At 46.3% G+C, this 20340-nt stretch overlaps 1 protein-coding gene across 3 annotated transcripts in view; it reads right to left on the bottom strand.

Moving 5' to 3' along the window:
- Positions 1-589: 589 nt before the first annotated feature.
- Positions 590-20340, bottom strand: part of LOC139544216 (transportin-1-like) — a 46723-nt gene continuing 26972 nt past the window's right edge. The window contains exons 9-25 of one of the 3 annotated variants that reach the window (XM_071351089.1): positions 19522-19640; positions 17423-17483; positions 16847-17033; positions 16517-16669; positions 15760-15985; positions 14822-14993; positions 14451-14537; positions 11618-11725; positions 10524-10682; positions 9494-9581; positions 9131-9229; positions 8948-9043; positions 5071-5146; positions 3785-3884; positions 3523-3597; positions 3253-3392; positions 590-3083 (exon numbers count right to left, since the gene is read on the bottom strand). In XM_071351089.1, coding sequence (XP_071207190.1) covers positions 3285-3392; positions 3523-3597; positions 3785-3884; positions 5071-5146; positions 8948-9043; positions 9131-9229; positions 9494-9581; positions 10524-10682; positions 11618-11725; positions 14451-14537; positions 14822-14993; positions 15760-15985; positions 16517-16669; positions 16847-17033; positions 17423-17483; positions 19522-19640 — 1914 coding nt within the window. In that variant the 3' untranslated portion in view covers positions 590-3083; positions 3253-3284. Of the gene's footprint in view, positions 3084-3252; positions 3393-3522; positions 3598-3784; positions 3885-5070; positions 5147-8947; positions 9230-9493; positions 9582-10523; positions 10683-11617; positions 11726-14450; positions 14538-14821; positions 14994-15759; positions 15986-16516; positions 16670-16846; positions 17034-17422; positions 17484-19521; positions 19641-20340 lie in introns of those variants that run through there. The other 2 variants (XM_071351087.1, XR_011668831.1) reach the window with 2 other exon arrangements.

Below are 20340 nucleotides of genomic sequence, written 5' to 3' on the forward strand. Positions count from 1 at the left end.
TGGAGGGAGCTGAAAGTCCGTATTGCCCAGCGACAGCCCCGAAACCTGAAGGATCTGGAGAAGGTCTGTTTGGAGGAGTGGGCCAAAATCCCTGCTGCAGTGTGTGCAAACCTGGACAAGAACTACAGGAAACGTATGATCTCTGTAATTGCAAACAAAGGTTTCTGTACCAAATATTAAGTTCTGCTTTTCTGATGTATCAAATACTTATGTCATGCAATAAAATGCAAATGAATTACTTAAAAATCATACAATGTGATTTTCTGGATTTTTGTTTTAGATTCCGTCTCCCACAGTTGAAGTGTACCTATGATAAAAAATTACAGACCTCTACATGCTTTGTAAGTAGGAAAACCTGTAAAATCAGCAGTGTATCAAATACTTGTTCTCCCCACTGTGTATACACACACACACGGTCACACACGTGTATATATATATATATACACACACACACACACACACACACACACACACACACACACACACACACACACACACACACACACACACACACACACACACACACACACACACACACACACACACACACACACAGAAAGAAAAGGACTACACAATATTGAATACTCAGTGAAGTAATACAAGAGGTGTTTAGTGGTATAAGTCTCCTGTAAACAAATACTATATCAGTACGTGATTGTGTGAGTCTACTACAGTATGCAGAATTCATTTTCTGTCTGAACAAGTGCTTCTAATATGCCCTGCGAGGCAGACAAAATACTGCAACAATTACTCTGACCTGCAGAGTGAATCTGATTGGTTGGCTGGGCATAAAACTGTATTCCCACCCACCATGGGATACATTCGGGCAATCAACGACCTCAAGACGTTTGCACTTTACGGAGTCAAAACAATAACACACCAAAACAAAAAGGAACAAAAAACATTTTTTTCTTTAAGTTCTAACTTCACAGTATTTAACAAGATAACAAACAATACATTTGCACGTGGGTTATAGGTTAAGGGGAAAATCGTCCTGCAGGTATGTATGAGATAAAAGTTGAACTTTCAAAATAAAAGTCTGATATTGTATGTCAGAGAAATGGGGTAGTGAAGAAATAAGAATTTCCGTAACTTTTTAGTTCAATTGAAATGCACCTCCCCTTGTCTAGTTTGGGATGTAAAAGGACCACCAACATGCAAGGAATCAAGCATTCGAATACCCTGCATTCAAAACAGTCATTACAATCATCCTCAAAGATCATGCTTTTCACAAAAAAAGCAAACCAACAACAACAATAACAAAAAAAACACAGTACATAAAACTTTTTTCTTCTTTTTTTTCTTTTTTTACAATTGCTTGCTGTTGAGTTTTGGATTGACAACCAACCAAGGTCACAGACAGACACACTATCAAGACAGGAGGACTTGTGTTACAGTCCTAATAACAAAAGGGTGAACATTTTCAGCTAAAGCCCTGTATGCAGTTTCCATAACCCCCCCCTCCGACACTGTTAAACAATATAGTCTTACGTTGCCACAATCGAGCCCAAGTACTGTTTTCACAAATGTGAGAAAGACAGAATTTGATATTTAAAACAATATGGGGTCAGGAAAGCTGATATTATGGCAGCTAGTAAAACATCCATGCACACAGAACACGTCACTTCCACACCACAGAACAGAGGCAGCCTGAGAGTTTACCTCAGAGTTTTAACATGTATGTAGCAGTGTTCAAGGTCTCTTTTTAGAATCACAACCAAAACCCTGCTACAGTATATGGATTCAACTAGATGAGAATATCAATATCAGACTTGTATGTTTATATATTGTATGTATGTAAACCCAGTTCATGCTAGACACTGACTGGAAAGCCTCTGGTAAACATAGGGGGTGGTGGGCGGACAGAAAACTGAAAAAGGACAAACTACATGTTTGTTTAAGAAACCTTATCATAAGGCTATGCAAGAAATACCACAACTATCCGATGATGCAACACACAGATCACTCTACTGATGTACACCCTCCTTACCCACTTCCCACTTTGATGTAAGCATGCTACTTAGTTATTTTCCTGTTTTTAAGACAAGTCACTTTCAACCACAACAAATATAGAATCATATGCACTCTTTCTGTCTGTGACGTGTTTGACTGAATGATTTATTCAACACAGCTTCTGACCTGCCATAAAAATACTGTTTATTAATCTATTACTTTAAATATGCCACTACCAATTTTTCTTTCATTAACTCAACGCAATTACTTTGATTGATGACTAAAATAAAAGACAGGCTATTGTTATTCGAAGATATGCAAAGGCAGTGTCCCCCCCCCCCCCCCAAAAAAAATGGCTGGTTAGATAAATACGATAATATCAGCATTTTCTTTACTCTATTACCTCTGTTGTGGTTGCTTGGCTAGCAGCTGTCCTGGCAGTTGAGGACAGCTGCTATGCTGTTTTCTTTCAGACTTTTAATGTTATTTCTATGCCCACTACATTATTGTATAACCACCCCCATATCAATTCTATGGTCGGTATCATTCTTTCTAGTTCTACACTCCCTCCCCCTACACTTATCTCTCAGTGGCACTTTCTGGTCGATACGTATAGATTTAAAAGCTCTTAACTGAAATCTGATCATCAATCAGCACTATTCCCCCCCCGGTAAGTATAAACCCATGATTTTACCACAACTAAACGACAGAAGCATTTACAAAGTTTTGCATTGTTTTTTTCCTGCGTTTTGATTCAAATGTCCACTCAGTAGTAGAGTTGCTGGAGAGCTCGAATTAAAATAAAAAAAATAAAAGAGAAAACAAAAATGGCTACGCTGACAATGTCTTTTCATTTCTGAATGAGATGTTGAAATTATTAAATAAATGTTTCCTCCCTTGATTAAGTTAGCCTGCTGGCTCCCCCGTGTCCCCCTCGCCTGTTGCTTGGGGGGCATTGACTGCCTCTGCTGGCTAACACCTCCCTCCCACCCCACCCGTCAAGAAGGTTGAGGAGGGTCCCGGTCCGCACCCCCCTCCCTCCCCAGCTGGCAGACCCTACCCCCAGTAAAGGGTAACATGTTCCCTGGGTATAAGAGGTTCCCCGTCCGTCGTCTCCCATAGTGAATGACCTGGAAACACAGAGTGAGACCAATATTATTAAGTAAGCAAAATTAGGAATAAACCTTCCTAATTTTGCTTGCTTGCTTCAAATAAGGTGGCTAACAAACAGACACTAAAGTGCCTTGGATAGGATCTCTCGGCTCTATAATTAGATTTGACCATGAATGTGCAAAGTACCCCCTTGAACAGGTATGTTCCTATGGAAAGCATTACACCCCGTAGAAGGCCGCCAGCCGTTCCTTCAGAGGCAGTGGGAACTGGTCTGAGAAACGCCTCCAGTTATCCTCGCCCACCTGGTTCTTGAACCCATGGAGGATCTGAAAATATCAAACAACAATTAGCACAAAGCCACGCATGCACACATTGTGGATTAGGATATTCACTCCTTCCCCTCACACAGATCGGGCCTAGAGTCTACAAGACTACGTGGCAGTTATCAGTTTTTACCTTGCCGAACATGTCTCGCAGATCATCCTTTGGATTTACCCACGAGGCCACTGCATCACAGAAAAATATAAAGTCCTGGAGGAAATGAGAGTAAAGGTCTGCCTTGAGACAACAAGAGTTTCTCTGCTAACATCACTCACTCATGGGGCCATATAACCAGTAATGCAGTTCCTGTATTTTTCTTAGTCCTGATGGGGCCATGAGAAGAGAAGTGCAGTTCCTATGTTATCCTCTAGAGGGCAGCAATGCCTGGGGGCCTCACCTGTACCACTCCTCCAGGGTTGACACTGATCATAGTGCAGATGCCTCGGAACGCTGAGTCTTTTTCCTCATTGTCTCTTATGTTCCTTAGAGAGGTGCACCTGTCAACAGGAACAGCCACGTTTTACACCAGGCCAGAGGGTCTGCCTTAAAGCACTGCATAGCATTACAATTCAATACCCTTACAGCACTCTGAAATTAGCATTGACTGTACTCAATAATGTAACTGAACTTGCATAGGTATATCATATTACTATTACCTGTTAACACAATAAATTCCACTATGGATAAATAGAATACCTTCCAAAATATAAAAATACTACATCTATTGCCTCAAGGTTTGTTGATCATATGGCAACTAAAAAAAGAAAAATAACCTATAGTATATTAAAAAAGACAACTTGCCATTTTTACTTCATACTCGTGAATTCAATCTACAATCATTTATTTTAGACCTTTAGAAGATTTGATATTATCAGAACTACTTTTATCAAAGACTACTTCGGAAGGTACAAAATATTGTTGTGGGGAGAAAATAATTTCTCTCAGATAATCTAAAACAGTATCAGACTGGTGCACATCAAACAAAACGGTCCTTCTGAAACTTTGTGTGAAAGCACTTAACTATACACTTACGAGTAAGTCACTAAAAACGGTTTTATCACTGTTAAAATAACTTAACTTTGGCCCATATGGTATTTAGGTTCATCTTTACTATAGCACATTATAAATGCCAAATCTTTTTATATGAACTTTTTTCTTAAAGGAAGTTGAGGAATTCTGGGATAGGAACATGCAGCTGGATGACTAGTGAATGGGGGGGGTGGGGGGGGGGGGGGTGCTCTGGGAATGCTTTGGGGAATTTTTGTGGAATGCTTTGGGAATTTTTTGTGGAATGCTTTGGACATTTTAGGGAAGCCTTTTGTTTTCCCTTTCTGAACCAGCAGGCATGTGACAATCTAATCCCATGCACTAATTAGTAGTTAGCGACAATTAACAATGACAAACTGTAAAATAAATAAACCAGTAATGTATAAAATACATGAAGGTGCTACTGAAGCAAAATACATCACAGACAGAGGACCTAAAAGAGGACTGGATTAGTCACATGGTTGGCAATGATTACGGACTGATTCAGGAGAAACAGAAAATACTTATTTCAGAAAGAAAGAGAGGAAGAGAGAAAGACAGAGACAGGGAAGGAGAGAGAGACAGGAAGAGACAGACATGGAGAAAGAGGAAAGAGGAGAGGAATATGAATTAAATAAAAGATTGAATAATACACACCAGGGTCTTATAAACTGCTGTAGCATGGGTGCCACCTCTTGAGGACAAACGTAACCAAGACGACCAATTGTTATTGCTAAGGTAACGCAATCACGGTTATACACCACCAAACGCCAACCAAGACATGAGCAATGAGGAGAAAAAAATAAAGAAAAAACAAACAACTCAGAAACATAAATCAACAGAATCCATGTATGATAATAAACAGAAGAATTCACTAGTGTTGATTATTACTGCCCCGTGTAGGCTAGTATGACACTAAAAACAAACACCTCATTTAAGGGAGAACACTTTGACAACACAATATCAATCAAACAGCAACATGCCTGCTCGGACGTCAGAAATAGGAATGTTGAAATGGCGTCTGTTCTCTTACGACAAACTCCTCTTTCCAAAACGTTAAATTAATGTTCTTCATCTAACTCTAAGTGTAAAATGTGAAGTCATTAGTTAGCCAAATGCCAGTATGGAATGTTTACAAGGTTCTTATTCTTCTCGAAGTTGGCAGCTGGGAATTGAGCTTTCAGAGGTTTCTCCCTTAAACTCACAAAAAGGTTAATCTTTCCATAAGAAACAGAAAAACGTTTCTTCTTTTTTTGGTTGTAAAGAAATGACCAACTACATGGAAAGAGACTAGTATCCAGTACAGCAGGTTCTTATGAGGAGACAGAGAGGAGGACCTACGTTTAAGAGACACAAAACTATGCAACATTCTCATTAAGAAACAGGCATTTATGAACAGTCCAATGAGACATGCAGAAAGCAGATGATAGGCTCATTAGAAATAAAGTTCAGTGCAGGATAGGCTGATTGGCTGCAAATGAGGATGGAGGGGAGGGGTTATAGCTACACAGTGCCTTCAGAAAGTACTCATACCCCTTAACTTTCACATTTGTTGTGTTACAGCCTGTATTCAAAATGTATTAAATTGTTTGTTTTTCCTCACCCATCTACACACAATACCTCATAACGACAAAATTAAAAAGTACTTTTTTTTTTTACGTTTGCAAATGTATTGAAAATTAAATAGAGAAATATCGAATTTACATAAGTATTCACACTCCTGAGTCAATACTAGAAGGACCTTTGGCAGCGATTACAGCTGTGTGTCTTTCTGGGTAAGTCTCTAAGAGCTTTCCACACCTGGATTGTGCAACATTTGCCCATTATCCTTTAAAAGATGTGTCAAGCTTTGTCAAGTTGGTTGTTGATCATTGCTAGACAAACATTTGCAGGTCTTGCCATAGATTTTTCAAAGTCAAAACTGTAACTCGGCCACTCAGGAACATTCAGTGTCTTCTTGATAAGCAACTCCAGTGTAGATTTGGAATTGTGTTTTAGGTTCTTGTCCTGCTGATAGGTGAATTCATCTCCCAGTGTCTGGTGGAAAGCAGACTGAACCAGATTTACTCCAGGATTTCCACATGTGCTTAGCTCCATTCCACTAATTTTTTATCCTGAAAAACTCCCCAGTCCTTAACAATTACAAGCATACCCATAACATGATGCAGCAACAAGTATGCTTGAAAATATGGAGAGTGGTAGTAAGTAATGTGTTGTATTGGATTTGCACTTTGTACTCAGGACAAAAAGTTAATTACTTTGCCACATTTGTAGCAGTATTAATTTAGTGCCTTGTTGCATGTTTTGGAATATTTGTATTATTTTCACTGTCATTTAGGTTAGTATTGTGGAATAACTACAATGTTGTTGAGCCATCATCTGTTTTCTCCTATCACAGCCATTAAATTCTGAAAATGTTTTAAAGTCACCATTGGCCTCATGGTGAAATCCATGAGGTGTCCTTCCTCTTCGGCAACTGAGTTGGGAAGGACGCTTGCATGCATCTTTGTAGTGACTTGGTTTATTGACACACCATCCAAAGTGTAATTAATAACTTCACCATGCTCAAACGGATTTCAATATCAGCTTCTTTTTTTACCCATCACCTAATGGGTGCCCTTCTTTGCGAGGCATTGGAAAACCTCCCTGATCTTTATGGTTGAATCTGTGTTTGAAATTCACTGCTCGACTGAGGGACCTTACTGATAATAGTGTGTGAGGTACAGAGATGAGGTAGTCATTCAACAATCATGTTAAACACTATTATTGCAACTTATTATGTGACTTGTGTGACACATTTTTACTCCTGAACTTAGGCTTGCCATAACAAAGGGGTTTATTAGTTATTGAATCAAGACATTTCAGCTTAACATTTGTAATTCATTTGTAAACATTTCGAAAAACATAACTAAGGGGTAATTGCATGTAGGCCAGTGACCAAAATAATATATTTTAAATGCAGGCTGTAACACAACAAAATGTGGAAAACTCAAGGGGTGTGAATACTTTCTGAAGGCACTGCATATGGCCTCAAACCCCATCCACCTCAATAGTGTTGATGTGACTTTATACTGTATGTGTGTTTTAAAGTGCTTTGAAGGATCAAATTGGTGAGCTATAAGATAATCAAAATGAATACATTTTCTGAATGTTTTGATAGGTTAGCTGAAAATGAAGAATAGGAGAGTTCTTGTATGAAACAACCCAAAGGAAACCAAGTCGATTATGTTTTGATTTATGGTACTAAAATAGAATGTTAGTGGACTGAGCTCAACAGCATAGCCCTATGGCTCCATCAATCCACCACCTATCCTGCATCAAACGTTTGCCATCCTTTAACTAAACATTCAACATATATTGGCAGATATGCATTCACATTTAAAAAAAACACTAACTAAAAACAACAAATAAATAAACTGACAAACAAACAGGAACAACATCTACAAATTCCCTAGTTTTACTGGGGGGTGTAGTAGGGGGGTTAGTTAAGCAGGTTACACTTCACCCTCATTTTGGCTCAGTTTGGGTTCTAGTTTCATGTCGGTGGCCATTTTGGATTACCCAAACACGGTTTCCAATTCGACTAGAGCCTCTAAATAAAAGCAGAGTGTAACCGAAGGTTTGTTTGATAAGTATAGGCGCTATAACTTTTCTCTCAACACCCCAAAAAATGTTTAGGATGGGATTAGCTCTTTCCTCAGTCAGCAAAGACGACTAGTTATTATTATTATTATTATTATGATCATCATCAGAGTGTTCAGTAAACATTCAGTTTGTCAAATGAACCGTATGAAAACTCTTGAAGCATTTAGCTATACACTCCACTGTCTCAGTTAAGACCTCATGGTCACCTATTGATGCTGCTCAACACTTCAACTTCACTTCAAGGGAAATAAAGCTAGAAAAATCTGACAACCAACGGTGCAACAGAATCAATCCATTTCAGTTAATAATGCCAAGACTGTACACTTACAGGGTTTGCTCGGTTTTGGCATTTCCCCAGATTCTTACTCCATGAGGAACAAATACTTAATCTGTCACTCTTTCTCCCCTCCTTTATTTCCCTCTTTCCACCTCAGCCACATTTAATTTCTTTCAGCAGGGATCCAACAGCCCATAAACACAGCCTCTCTAAGGCATAGATCATTGGGTCCAAATAGTTGGGATGTTTGGTTGAAACCGGCAAAACCTGTAAGGCCCAGAGCATGGGGAGGCTTTCAGATGGAGATTAATGGCCTCCACTCCAGTCAGAGGTGAGTCCCAATAACCTCTCCTTCTTCCTGAAATCTGCACTCGTTCACTACTCCCCAGCTGGTGTAGCATTGGATTGGTGTTGGCATGGGCTACGAGGAGTTTTCATATACCAGTAATTTCCCTTCAAATCCATGAAGGGAATTGAACGAGTGCACACTTCAGGAGAAAAGAGATTTCATTGGGGCGCACCCAGAGTGGCCCTGACTGACTGTGCTGTGTAACATCTCCCTGTGTGGATGGCAGGTTCAGCACAGCCTGCAGCGCCACCTTGTGGTGGTACCTGTGTTCTCCAGCAGGGTCTTTGGGGTGTTGGGCCTGTTGATGATCTCAACCAGCTGGTGCAGGACCATGGTCACGTAGGGCTGCATCTCAGCCCCTGGGGAGAGGGGAAGGAGAATGGAGGTCAGGGAATGTATCCAAGCTGGTATGTGTGAACGCTTTCTGACAATTTCCGGACACTCACCCATTTGTATAGATATCTCTCCGATTGCCCACGTTGCATTGTTGCACACTGATATCAACTCTGGGTTCAGATTAGTGCCTAGTATAGGCATGAAATCAGCTGCACAGAAGAGAAAGAGATAGAAGTTTAAATCATTGGTAACTGATAACCTGACATTCAGACTACTATACGCATCTTGTATATCAGCCGGTTTGTTACTGCCAGTCTGGTGTAAGAGAATAGAGTACCAGGCTGTGTGTTACTGCCAGTCTGGTGTAAGAGAATAGAGTACCAGGCTGTGTGTTACTGCCAGTCTGGTGTAAGAGAATAGAGTACCAGGCTGTGTGTTACTGCCAGTCTGGTGTAAGAGAATAGAGTACGTACCAATGCATGGCTTTACATGCTGGAAACAAGCTTTAGTCAGGTCACCCAGCAGAGCAAAGGAGCTCTGACGCACCTCCGGCATTTTGTCCTAAGAGAGATAGAGAGAGAGAGGGGGACAGAGAGAGAGAGATTAGTCATGACTCACGGACCTGAGAGATTAACTATGTCAGGGTTGGTTGATCTGTAACAGTGCGACATCACTGGTTGGTTGATCTGTAACACTGCGAGATCACTGGTTGGTTGGTTGGTTGATCTGTAACACTGCGAGATCACTGGTTGGTTGATCTGTAACACTTTGAGATCACTGGTTGATCTGTAACACTGCGAGATCACTGGTTGATCTGTAACACTGCGAGATCACTGGTTGTTTGGTTGACCTGTAACACTGCGAGATCACTGGTTGTTTGGTTGACCTGTAACACTGCGAGATCACTGGTTGGTTGGTTGACCTGTAACACTGAGGTCACTGGTTGGTTGGTTGGTTGGTTGATCTGTAACACTGCAAGATCACTGGTTGGTTGGTTGATCTGTAACACTGCGAGATCACTGGTTGGTTGATCTGTAACACTGCGAGATCACTGGTTGGTTGGTTGACCTGTAACACTGAGGTCACTGGTTGGTTGGTTGGTTGATCTGTAACACTGCAAGATCACTGGTTGGTTGGTTGATCTGTAACACTGCGAGATCACTGGTTGGTTGGTTGGTTGGTTGATCTGTAACACTGCATGATCACTGGTTGGTTTGTTGATCTGTAACACTGCATGATCACTGGTTGGTTTGTTGATCTGTAACACCGAGGTCACTGGTTGGTTTGTTGGTTGGTTGATCTGTAACACTGCATGATCACTGGTTGGTTGGTTGATCTGTAACACTGATGTCACTGGTTGGTTTGTTGATCTGTAACACTGCATGATCACTGGTTGGTTTGTTGATCTGTAACACCGAGGTCACTGGTTGGTTTGTTGATCTGTAACACTGAGGTCACTGGTTGGTTTGTTGATCTGTAACACTGAGGTCACTGGTTGGTTACCTGCATGCACTGGTACATGAGCGTGAGGATGTTGCTACGGGCAACCAGCTGCTCGATGTTGCCGCCCAACCCCTCGGCCAGTCCACTGAGCAGGTCCAGAGCCACAATCATAAAGTCCTTATCAGGAGCCTCGTACTGATCTGGCTGGGACTGGTGGAGCTGGATGGAGAGACAGAGGGGAGGGAGACAGGAAAAGGGGGCAGTAAGCAAGGGAGACAGACGATAGAATATATGGTAGAGGAAGAGAGAGAGGGGAGGTAGTGTGACATAGGGTGATGGAAAGAGGAGAGAGTGTGGATTAGATTTGGGAAAATAGTTATTTGAAACAATTAGATTCCACATTCCGCAAGCATGAAATCCAACCGCGAGCAGATAATCCCCAAATGTTCTCATACACACACAATCTGTGCCGATACCCTTCTCTATGGTGTGTTCAGTGCCAACTCACACAGCCAGCTGGCACAAACAAGATGATGTTTACATGCAAGAAAGCAAGCACTAAACAAACTCTCCCTCACGCAAGTGTCTCACACACAACCCCGTGTCCCTCATGCAACAGTCTCTCACACAACCCCGTGTCACTCACACAAACCCATGTCCCTCACACAACAGTGTCTCACACAACCCCGTGTCCCTCACGCAAGTGTCTCACACAACCCCATGTCCCTCACGCAACAGTGTCTCACACAACCCCGTGTCCCTCACGCAACAGTGTCTCACACAAACCCATGTCCCTCACAACCCCGTGTCCCTCACGCAAGTGTCTCACACAACCCCGTGTCCCTCACGCAACAGTGTCTCACACAACCTCGTGTCCCTCACGCAAGTGTCTCACACAACCCCAAGTCCCTCACGCAACAGTGTCTCACACAACCCCATGTCCCTCACGCAAGTGTCTCACACAACCCCAAGTCCCTCACGCAACAGTGTCTCACACAAACCCATGTCCATCACAACCCCGTGTCCCTCACGCAAGTGTCTCACACAACCCCATGTCCCTCACGCAAGTGTCTCACACAACCCCAAGTCCCTCACGCAACAGTGTCTCACACAACCCCAAGTCCCTCACGCAACAACGGACGTGTGTGTCTCACCATGGCCTGAGCGAGGGTCTTCTGCACCAGGTTGACACAGCGCTGGTACACAGGCTCACAGTAGGGCAGGAAACCACTCTGGAGAGACGTGGCTACTGACGACAGGCACTGAGAGATGGAGGGAGAGCGATGGGGGAGAGAGAGAGAGAAAGGTGATGTGACAAGAGAGAGGATAAAAGAGGAAGAAATAATAGGACACTTGATCACCTCAGTTAAAGGTAGTAACTTAACATTTTAGTAAATTGTTTAACAGAGTGAGCATGGTTTTGCTGAAGAGTAGAAAACTCCCCTGGACGATAGTGTCTTGGTGTGATGAGAGGACAGTGAGGCTCACCTCTAGTAAAGGGAACATTATTAGAGGACAGTGAGGCTCACCTCTAGTAAAGGGAACATTATTAGAGGACAGTGAGGCTCACCTCTAGTAAAGGGAACATTATTAGAGGACAGTGAGGCTCACCTCTAGTAAAGGGAACATTATTAGAGGACAGTGAGGCTCACCTCTAGTAAAGGGAACATTATTAGAGGACAGTGAGGCTCACCTCTAGTAAAGGGAACATTATTAGAGGACAGTGAGGCTCACCTCTAGTAAAGGGAACATTATTAGAGGACAGTGAGGCTCACCTCTAGTAAAGGGAACATTATTAGAGGACAGTGAGGCTCACCTCTAGTAAAGGGAACATTATTAGAGGACAGTGAGGCTCACCTCTAGTAAAGGGAACATTATTAGAGGACAGTGAGGCTCACCTCTAGTAAAGGGAACATTATTAGAGGACAGTGAGGCTCACCTCTAGTAAAGGGAACATTATTAGAGGACAGTGAGGCTCACCTCTAGTAAAGGGAACATTATTAGAGGACAGTGAGGCTCACCTCTAGTAAAGGGAACATTATTAGAGGACAGTGAGGCTCACCTCTAGTAAAGGGAACATTATTAGAGGACAGTGAGGCTCATCTCTAGTAAAGGGAACATTATTAGAGGACAGTGAGGCTCACCTCTAGTAAAGGGAACATTATTAGAGGACAGTGAGGCTCACCTCTAGTAAAGGGAACATTATGAGAGGACAGTGAGGCTCACCTCTAGTAAAGGGAACATTATGAGAGGACAGTGAGGCTCACCTCTAGTAAAGGGAACATTATTAGAGGACAGTGAGGCTCACCTCTAGTAAAGGGAACATTATTAGAGGACAGTGAGGCTCACCTCTAGTAAAGGGAACATTATTAGAGGACAGTGAGGCTCACCTCTAGTAAAGGGAACATTATTAGAGGACAGTGAGGCTCACCTCTAGTAAAGGGAACATTATGAGAGGACAGTGAGGCTCACCTCTAGTAAAGGGAACATTATTAGAGGACAGTGAGGCTCATCTCTAGTAAAGGGAACATTATTAGAGGACAGTGAGGCTCACCTCTAGTAAAGGGAACATTATTAGAGGACAGTGAGGCTCATCTCTAGTAAAGGGAACATTATTAGAGGACAGTGAGGCTCATCTCTAGTAAAGGGAACATTATTAGAGGACAGTGAGGCTCATCTCTAGTAAAGGGAACATTATGAGAGGACAGTGAGGCTCACCTCTAGTAAAGGGAACATTATTAGAGGACAGTGAGGCTCATCTCTAGTAAAGGGAACATTATTAGAGGACAGTGAGGCTCACCTCTAGTAAAGGGAACATTATTAGAGGACAGTGAGGCTCACCTCTAGTAAAGGGAACATTATTAGAGGACAGTGAGGCTCATCTCTAGTAAAGGGAACATTATTAGAGGACAGTGAGGCTCACCTCTAGTAAAGGGAACATTATGAGAGGACAGTGAGGCTCACCTCTAGTAAAGGGAACATTATTAGAGGACAGTGAGGCTCATCTCTAGTAAAGGGAACATTATTAGAGGACAGTGAGGCTCACCTCTAGTAAAGGGAACATTATTAGAGGACAGTGAGGCTCACCTCTAGTAAAGGGAACATTATTAGAGGACAGTGAGGCTCACCTCTAGTAAAGGGAACATTATTAGAGGACAGTGAGGCTCACCTCTAGTAAAGGGAACATTATTAGAGGACAGTGAGGCTCACCTCTAGTAAAGGGAACATTATTAGAGGACAGTGAGGCTCACCTCTAGTAAAGGGAACATTATTAGAGGACAGTGAGGCTCACCTCTAGTAAAGGGAACATTATTAGAGGACAGTGAGGCTCATCTCTAGTAAAGGGAACATTATTAGAGGACAGTGAGGCTCACCTCTAGTAAAGGGAACATTATTAGAGGACAGTGAGGCTCACCTCTAGTAAAGGGAACATTATTAGAGGACAGTGAGGCTCACCTCTAGTAAAGGGAACATTATTAGAGGACAGTGAGGCTCACCTCTAGTAAAGGGAACATTATTAGAGGACAGTGAGGCTCACCTCTAGTAAAGGGAACATTATTAGAGGACAGTGAGGCTCACCTCTAGTAAAGGGAACATTATTAGAGGACAGTGAGGCTCACCTCTAGTAAAGGGAACATTATTAGAGGACAGTGAGGCTCACCTCTAGTAAAGGGAACATTATTAGAGGACAGTGAGGCTCACCTCTAGTAAAGGGAACATTATTAGAGGACAGTGAGGCTCACCTCTAGTAAAGGGAACATTATTAGAGGACAGTGAGGCTCACCTCTAGTAAAGGGAACAGTATTAGAGGACAGTGAGGCTCACCTCTAGTAAAGGGAACATTATTAGAGGACAGTGAGGTACCTCTAGTAAAGGGAACATTATTAGAGGACAGTGAGGCTCACCTCTAGTAAAGGGAACATTATTAGAGGACAGTGAGGCTCATCTCTAGTAAAGGGAACATTATTAGAGGACAGTGAGGCTCACCTCTAGTAAAGGGAACAGATCCTTGTCTTCGTCCTTCAGCTGGTTCCACTTTGCTATCAGTGGAGGCATCAGCATCTGAATGTACTCCTAAACACATACAGTAAAGCCCACATTAGACAACACAACTAATCACATACAGTAAAGCCCACATTAGACAACACAACTAATCACATACAGTAAAGCCCACATTAGACAACACAAACTTTCTCTCCTGCCTTATCCCACTCCTCTCTCCCCTCTCTCTTCTGCCTTAACACAAATAAACACACAGCTGAAAGGGGAAACTACATGCAAATGCGGTTTTGCTCGAGTCATAGCTGTGACATCATTGGGAGACAGAGAGCGTACGTAGTGTATGTGTGTGTGTGTACCGGCTTGTTGAGGTGGTGTCCCACGGAGTCAGCAAGCGTCCCTATTGCATCGTACAGTATAAGCAGGTTCTTGTGTTGGTACTTGTTGAAGGCAAACACCAGAGTGTCCAGGATGTAGGCCAGGTAGGGAACCAACTCTGTACACGCCTCTTCTTCCAGAGTGGCAAAGGCACTGGGGGGGAGAGATAGTGGAAAGAGAGGGGGAGAGAGGAGGGGGATAAGGCAGGAGAGAAAGAGAGGGGGAGAGAGGAGGGGGATAAGGCAGGAGAGAAAGAGAGGGGGAGAGAAGAGGGGGATAAGGCAGAAGAGAAAGAGAGGGGGAGAGAGGAGGGGGATAAGGCAGGAGAGAAAGAGAGGGAGAGAGAGGAGGGGGATAAGGCAGGAGAGAAAGAGAGGGAGAGAGAGGAGGGGGATAAGGCAGGAGAGAAAGAGAGGGGGAGAGAGGAGGGGGATAAGGCAGGAGAGAAAGAGAGGGGGAGAGAGGAGGGGGATAAGGCAGAGGAGAAAGAGAGGGGGAGAGAGGAGGGGGATAAGGCAGAAGAGAAAGAGAGGGGGAGAGAGGAGTGGGATAAGGCAGGAGAGAGAGGAGGGGGATAAGGCAGGAGAGAAAGAGAGGGGGAGAGAGGAGGGGGATAAGGCAGAAGAGAAAGAGAGGGGGAGAGAGGAGGGGGATAAGGCAGAAGAGAAAGGGGTGAGAGAAATAAAAGGTTGTTTAGAACACCACTTCACAGTCAAGCTCTTCTTTCTGAACTGTTGTTCAAAAACTTTTGATTGGATCAACTGATCGTCACAATGATCATCATCTTTACTTCAACTCCCAGGACTGTCGTTCCCAGCTTTAGAACCCAGAGCCACTTATTACTGATCATTTAGAAATAAATCAGACATCTGGTCAAACATAACCACAGCTACCAACAGCTGACCACATGCTGACTCACCTGCAGGCAGCCTCCTGCACCCTCTTGTTGGAGTCCAGGATGCGTTTGAGGAGCTCAGTCATCAGTGGCTTCAGATAGGTGTCAGGAGGCTGGCTGACCACCCAGTGGGCATATCGACTCAGGGTCCAGCAGGTGATGGAGCGCACCAGGGCCTTCTCATCACTCAGACACTGCACCAGGTGGGGGATGAGCTCTGGCAGGTAGGGGATCATACCCTGCATACAACCTGGGAAAATGACATGGGGTTAGACTATTGGGTTCTACTGGCTTTAAGATCAGCGGTGAAAATGGTAAAGAGACATTGTCTTGTGTAGTCCTTCGTTCAGGTTGCATGGTAGAATACCCCTGACAGCTAGAATTAAGCAACTTCCTGACCACACAAGTGGATAAACACATTCTCTTTCACCACTGTATAGTCTATCACTTCCTCCCCCTCCCAGTCTTTGCTAGTCCTTACCCTCAGCGATGGCCCCCAGGACCAGTATACCAGTCTCTGCTAGTCCTTACCCTCAGCGATGGCCCCCAGGACCAGTATACCAGTCTCTGCTAGTCCTTACCCTCAGCGATGGCCCCCAGGACCAGTATACCAGTCTCTGCTAGTCCTTACCCTCAGCGATGGCCCCCAGGATTAGTATACCAGTCTCTGCTAGTCCTTACCCTCAGCGATGGCCCCCAGGACCAGTATACCAGTCTCTGCTAGTCCTTACCCTCAGCGATGGCCCCCAGGACCAGTTTACCAGTCTCTGCTAGTCCTTACCCTCAGCGATGGCCCCCAGGACCAGTATACCAGACTCCTTGATGACCCACTCTGGGTGGAAGAGCAGCTCTTTGAGGAGAGGCAGGATGGGGAGGAGCAGGTCATCTCTGAACACGTTTGCCAACACGTCCAACGCTGCTGCTGAACACTTACCTGGAGACAGTGAGAGGGGGCGCGTTAATAAACAGAGGTACAAAGACAATCACACAAAAAGGTCAACAATATTGATGGCGCGAGATGGAGCGAGCGAGAGAGACAGAGAAAAAAAGAGTAAGCGAGACAAAGCAAGAAAACAAGAAGAGAAAACCAGATAATGAGAGGTCCACTCACGGAGGTTCCAGTCAGAGATGGTGTCATCATCGTCCAGGTCATCATCATCATCATCGTCGTCATCGTCCTCGATGCCGTCACGGTCGCCCTCGTGTTGCTGGGCAACGGTACGGGAGCGGTGGAACCTGGGCCTGATGTCCTGCTCGTTGTCAGGGATGGCCTCATCATCATCCTCGTCCACATCACCCTGACCACACACACAGTTAAACACACATTTCCACACTTGTAAGGGTACACACACAAAGGTATGCAATTCTAACTATTGATACTACTTTAAGACAGTGAGCTGCCTTCAGGGCTGTAGCTAGGTAGCCGTCAGTTCACCTATCAGACTATCTTAACAGCAGACAGAGACACATACATATTTATGTATGTAAAAATGTCATTGTAACCATAGTGACAGGCCCGTGACAGGACCTACACACAGCCAGGGTTGAGACATGGCCATGCCTGGTCTTTAAAACCCTCCACCGTCTCCCAGGGTTAAGGTGTGATGTGTCCAGTACATAACCACAAGGTGCAGTCCAGCAGCAGGCCATAGATCCATTTCCTGGCTCACACTCAGAGCAGACTGACCTTGAGCAGAATGATGTCGATCTCGGAGTACTTCATCCCGTTGACGAGCACCGGAATCAGCCTGGAACAGACAGGGATCGAGAGGTGGGGAATGGGGGAGAGGGAGCATGGAGGGAATGGGGGAGAGGGAGCATGGGGAGAGGGAGCATGGAGGGAATGGGGGAGAGGGAGCATGGGGAGAGGGAGCATGGAGGGGATAGGGTAGAGGGAGCATGGGGAGAGGGAGCACGGAGGGGATGGGGGAGAACGGAGGGGATGGGGAGAGGGAGCATGGGGAGAGGGAGCACGGAGGGGATGGGGAGAGGGAGCATGGAGGGAATGGGGGAGAAGGAGCATGGGGAGAGGGAGCACGGAGGGGATGGGGGAGAGGGAGCACGGAGGGGATGGGGGAGAGGGAGCATGGGGAGAGGGAGCACGGAGGGAATGGGGGAGAGGGAGCACGGAGGGGATGGGGGAGAGGGAGCATGGGGAGAGGGAGCACGGAGGGGATGGGGAGAGGGAGCATGGGGAGAGGGAGCACGGAGGGGATGGGGAGAGGGAGCATGGGGAGAGGGAGCACGGAGGGAATGGGGGAGAGGGAGCACGGAGGGGATGGGGGAGAGGGAGCATGGGGAGAGGAGGCACGGAGGGGATGGGGGAGAGGGAGCATGGGGAGAGGGAGCACGGAGGGGGTGGGGGAGAGGGAGCATGGGGAGAGGGAGCACGGAGGGAATGGGGGAGAGGGAGGGCACGGGGAGAGGGAGCGTGGGGAGAGGGAGCATGGGGAGAGGGGAGCAACGGAGGGGATGGGGAGAGGGAGCATGGGGAGAGGGAGCACGGAGGGGATGGGGAGAGGGAGCACGGAGGGAATGGGGGAGAGGGAGCACGGAGGGGATGGGGGAGAGGGAGCATGGGGAGAGGGAGCACGGAGGGGATGGGGAGAGGGAGCATGGGGAGAGGGAGCATGGGGAGAGGGAGCACGGAGGGGATGGGGGAGAACGGAGGGGATGGGGAGAGGGAGCATGGGGAGAGGGAGCACGGAGGGGATGGGGAGAGGGAGCATGGGGAGAGGGAGCACGGAGGGAATGGGGGAGAGGGAGCACGGAGGGGATGGGGGAGAGGGAGCATGGGGAGAGGGAGCACGGAGGGGATGGGGAGAGGGAGCATGGGGAGAGGGAGCACGGAGGGGATGGGGAGAGGGAGCATGGGGAGAGGGAGCACGGAGGGGATGGGGGAGAGGGAGCATGGGGGGGATGGGGATGGGGAGAGGGAGCACGGAGGGGATGGGGGAGAGGGAGCATGGGGAGAGGGAGCACGGAGGGGATGGAGAGAACGGAGAGCATGGGGAGAGGGAGCACGGAGGGGATGGGGAGAACGGAGGGGATGGGGAGAGGGAGCATGGGGAGAGGGAGCACGGAGGGGATGGGGGAGAGGGAGCACGGAGGGGATGGGGGAGAGGGAGCATGGGGAGAGGGAGCATGGAGGGGATGGGGGAGAGGGAGCACGGGGAGAGGGAGCACGGAGGGGATGGGGGAGAGGGAGCATGGGGAGAGGGAGCACGGAGGGAATGGGGGAGAGGGAGCATGGGGAGAGGGAGCACGGAGGGAATGGGGGAGAGGGAGCATGGGGAGAGGGAGCACGGAGGGGATGGGGGAGAGGGAGCATGGGGAGAGGGAGCACGGAGGGGATGGGGGAGAGGGAGCACGGAGGGGATGGGGGAGAAGGAGCATGGGGAGAGGGAGCACGGAGGGGATGGGGGAGAGGGAGCATGGGGAGAGGGAGCACGGAGGGGATGGGGGAGAGGGAGCATGGGGAGAGGGAGCACGGAGGGGACGGGGTAGAGGGAGCACGGAGGGGACGGGGTAGAGGGAGCACGGAGGGGACGGGGGAGAGGGAGCACGGAGGGGATGGGGGAGAGGGAACATGGATGGGATGGGGGAGGGGGAGCATGGGGGAGACAGGGCAGGGACAGGCAACATTAATGTCAGCAGTGTCACCATTGTGTCACAGATGAGCTCTAACAGCTATGGCTCTGATCAACGGCCAGGGTGACAGGATGAGGACAGTACACCGGGGGGAGGCCTAGAATGACAGCTTTTGTCTGTATGTGTGTTACTCACTTGGAGAGGTAGTTACACAGCACATCCTTACAGACAGGCTGTTCAGCCAGTGTCAGCCAGAACTCACAGGCCTCCAGAGCTACGTTCTCATCCTGGTCCTGAGTCCTCTGCAGCATGTACTGAGGAGAGGACCATGGGAAATGTAGTACTATTAGCATTACATTTACATTACATTTTAGTCATTTAGCAGACGCTCTTATCCAGAGCGACTTACAGTAGAGTGCATACATTTTATTACATTTTTACATACTGAGACAAGGATATCCCTACCGGCCAAACCCTCCCTACCGGCCAAACCCTCCCTAACCCGGACGACGCTATGCCAATTGTGCGTCGCCCCACGGATCTCCCGGTTGCGGCCGGCTGCGACAGAGCCTGGGCGCGAACCCAGCCCAGCCTGGGCGCGAACCCAGAGACTCTGGTGGCGCAGCTAGCACTGCGATGCAGTGCCCTAGACCACTGCGCCACCCGGGAGATGGTATATTTGCACCCGGGAGCATTATATTTGTAATTCACTACCTCAATCAATATTCAGGATTCATTTCAAGGCCAGGAGCTGGGCAGCCACAATCACATTCACATGACAGATTATGGATGAACCTGTCTGGAGAATTAAATCTTTCAGATGAACCTGTCTTGAGAATTAAACCCTTCAGATGAACCTGTCTGGAGAATTAAATCTTTCAGATGAACCTGTCTGGAGAATTAAACCTTTCGGATGAACCTGTCTGGAGAATTAAACCTTTCAGATGAACCTGTCTGGAGAATTAAACCTTTCAGATGAACCTGTCTGGAGAATTAAACCTTTCAGATGAACCT

This window comes from Salvelinus alpinus, chromosome 18 (genome assembly GCF_045679555.1).
Source record: "Salvelinus alpinus chromosome 18, SLU_Salpinus.1, whole genome shotgun sequence".
NCBI classification, from domain to species: domain Eukaryota; kingdom Metazoa; phylum Chordata; class Actinopteri; order Salmoniformes; family Salmonidae; genus Salvelinus; species Salvelinus alpinus.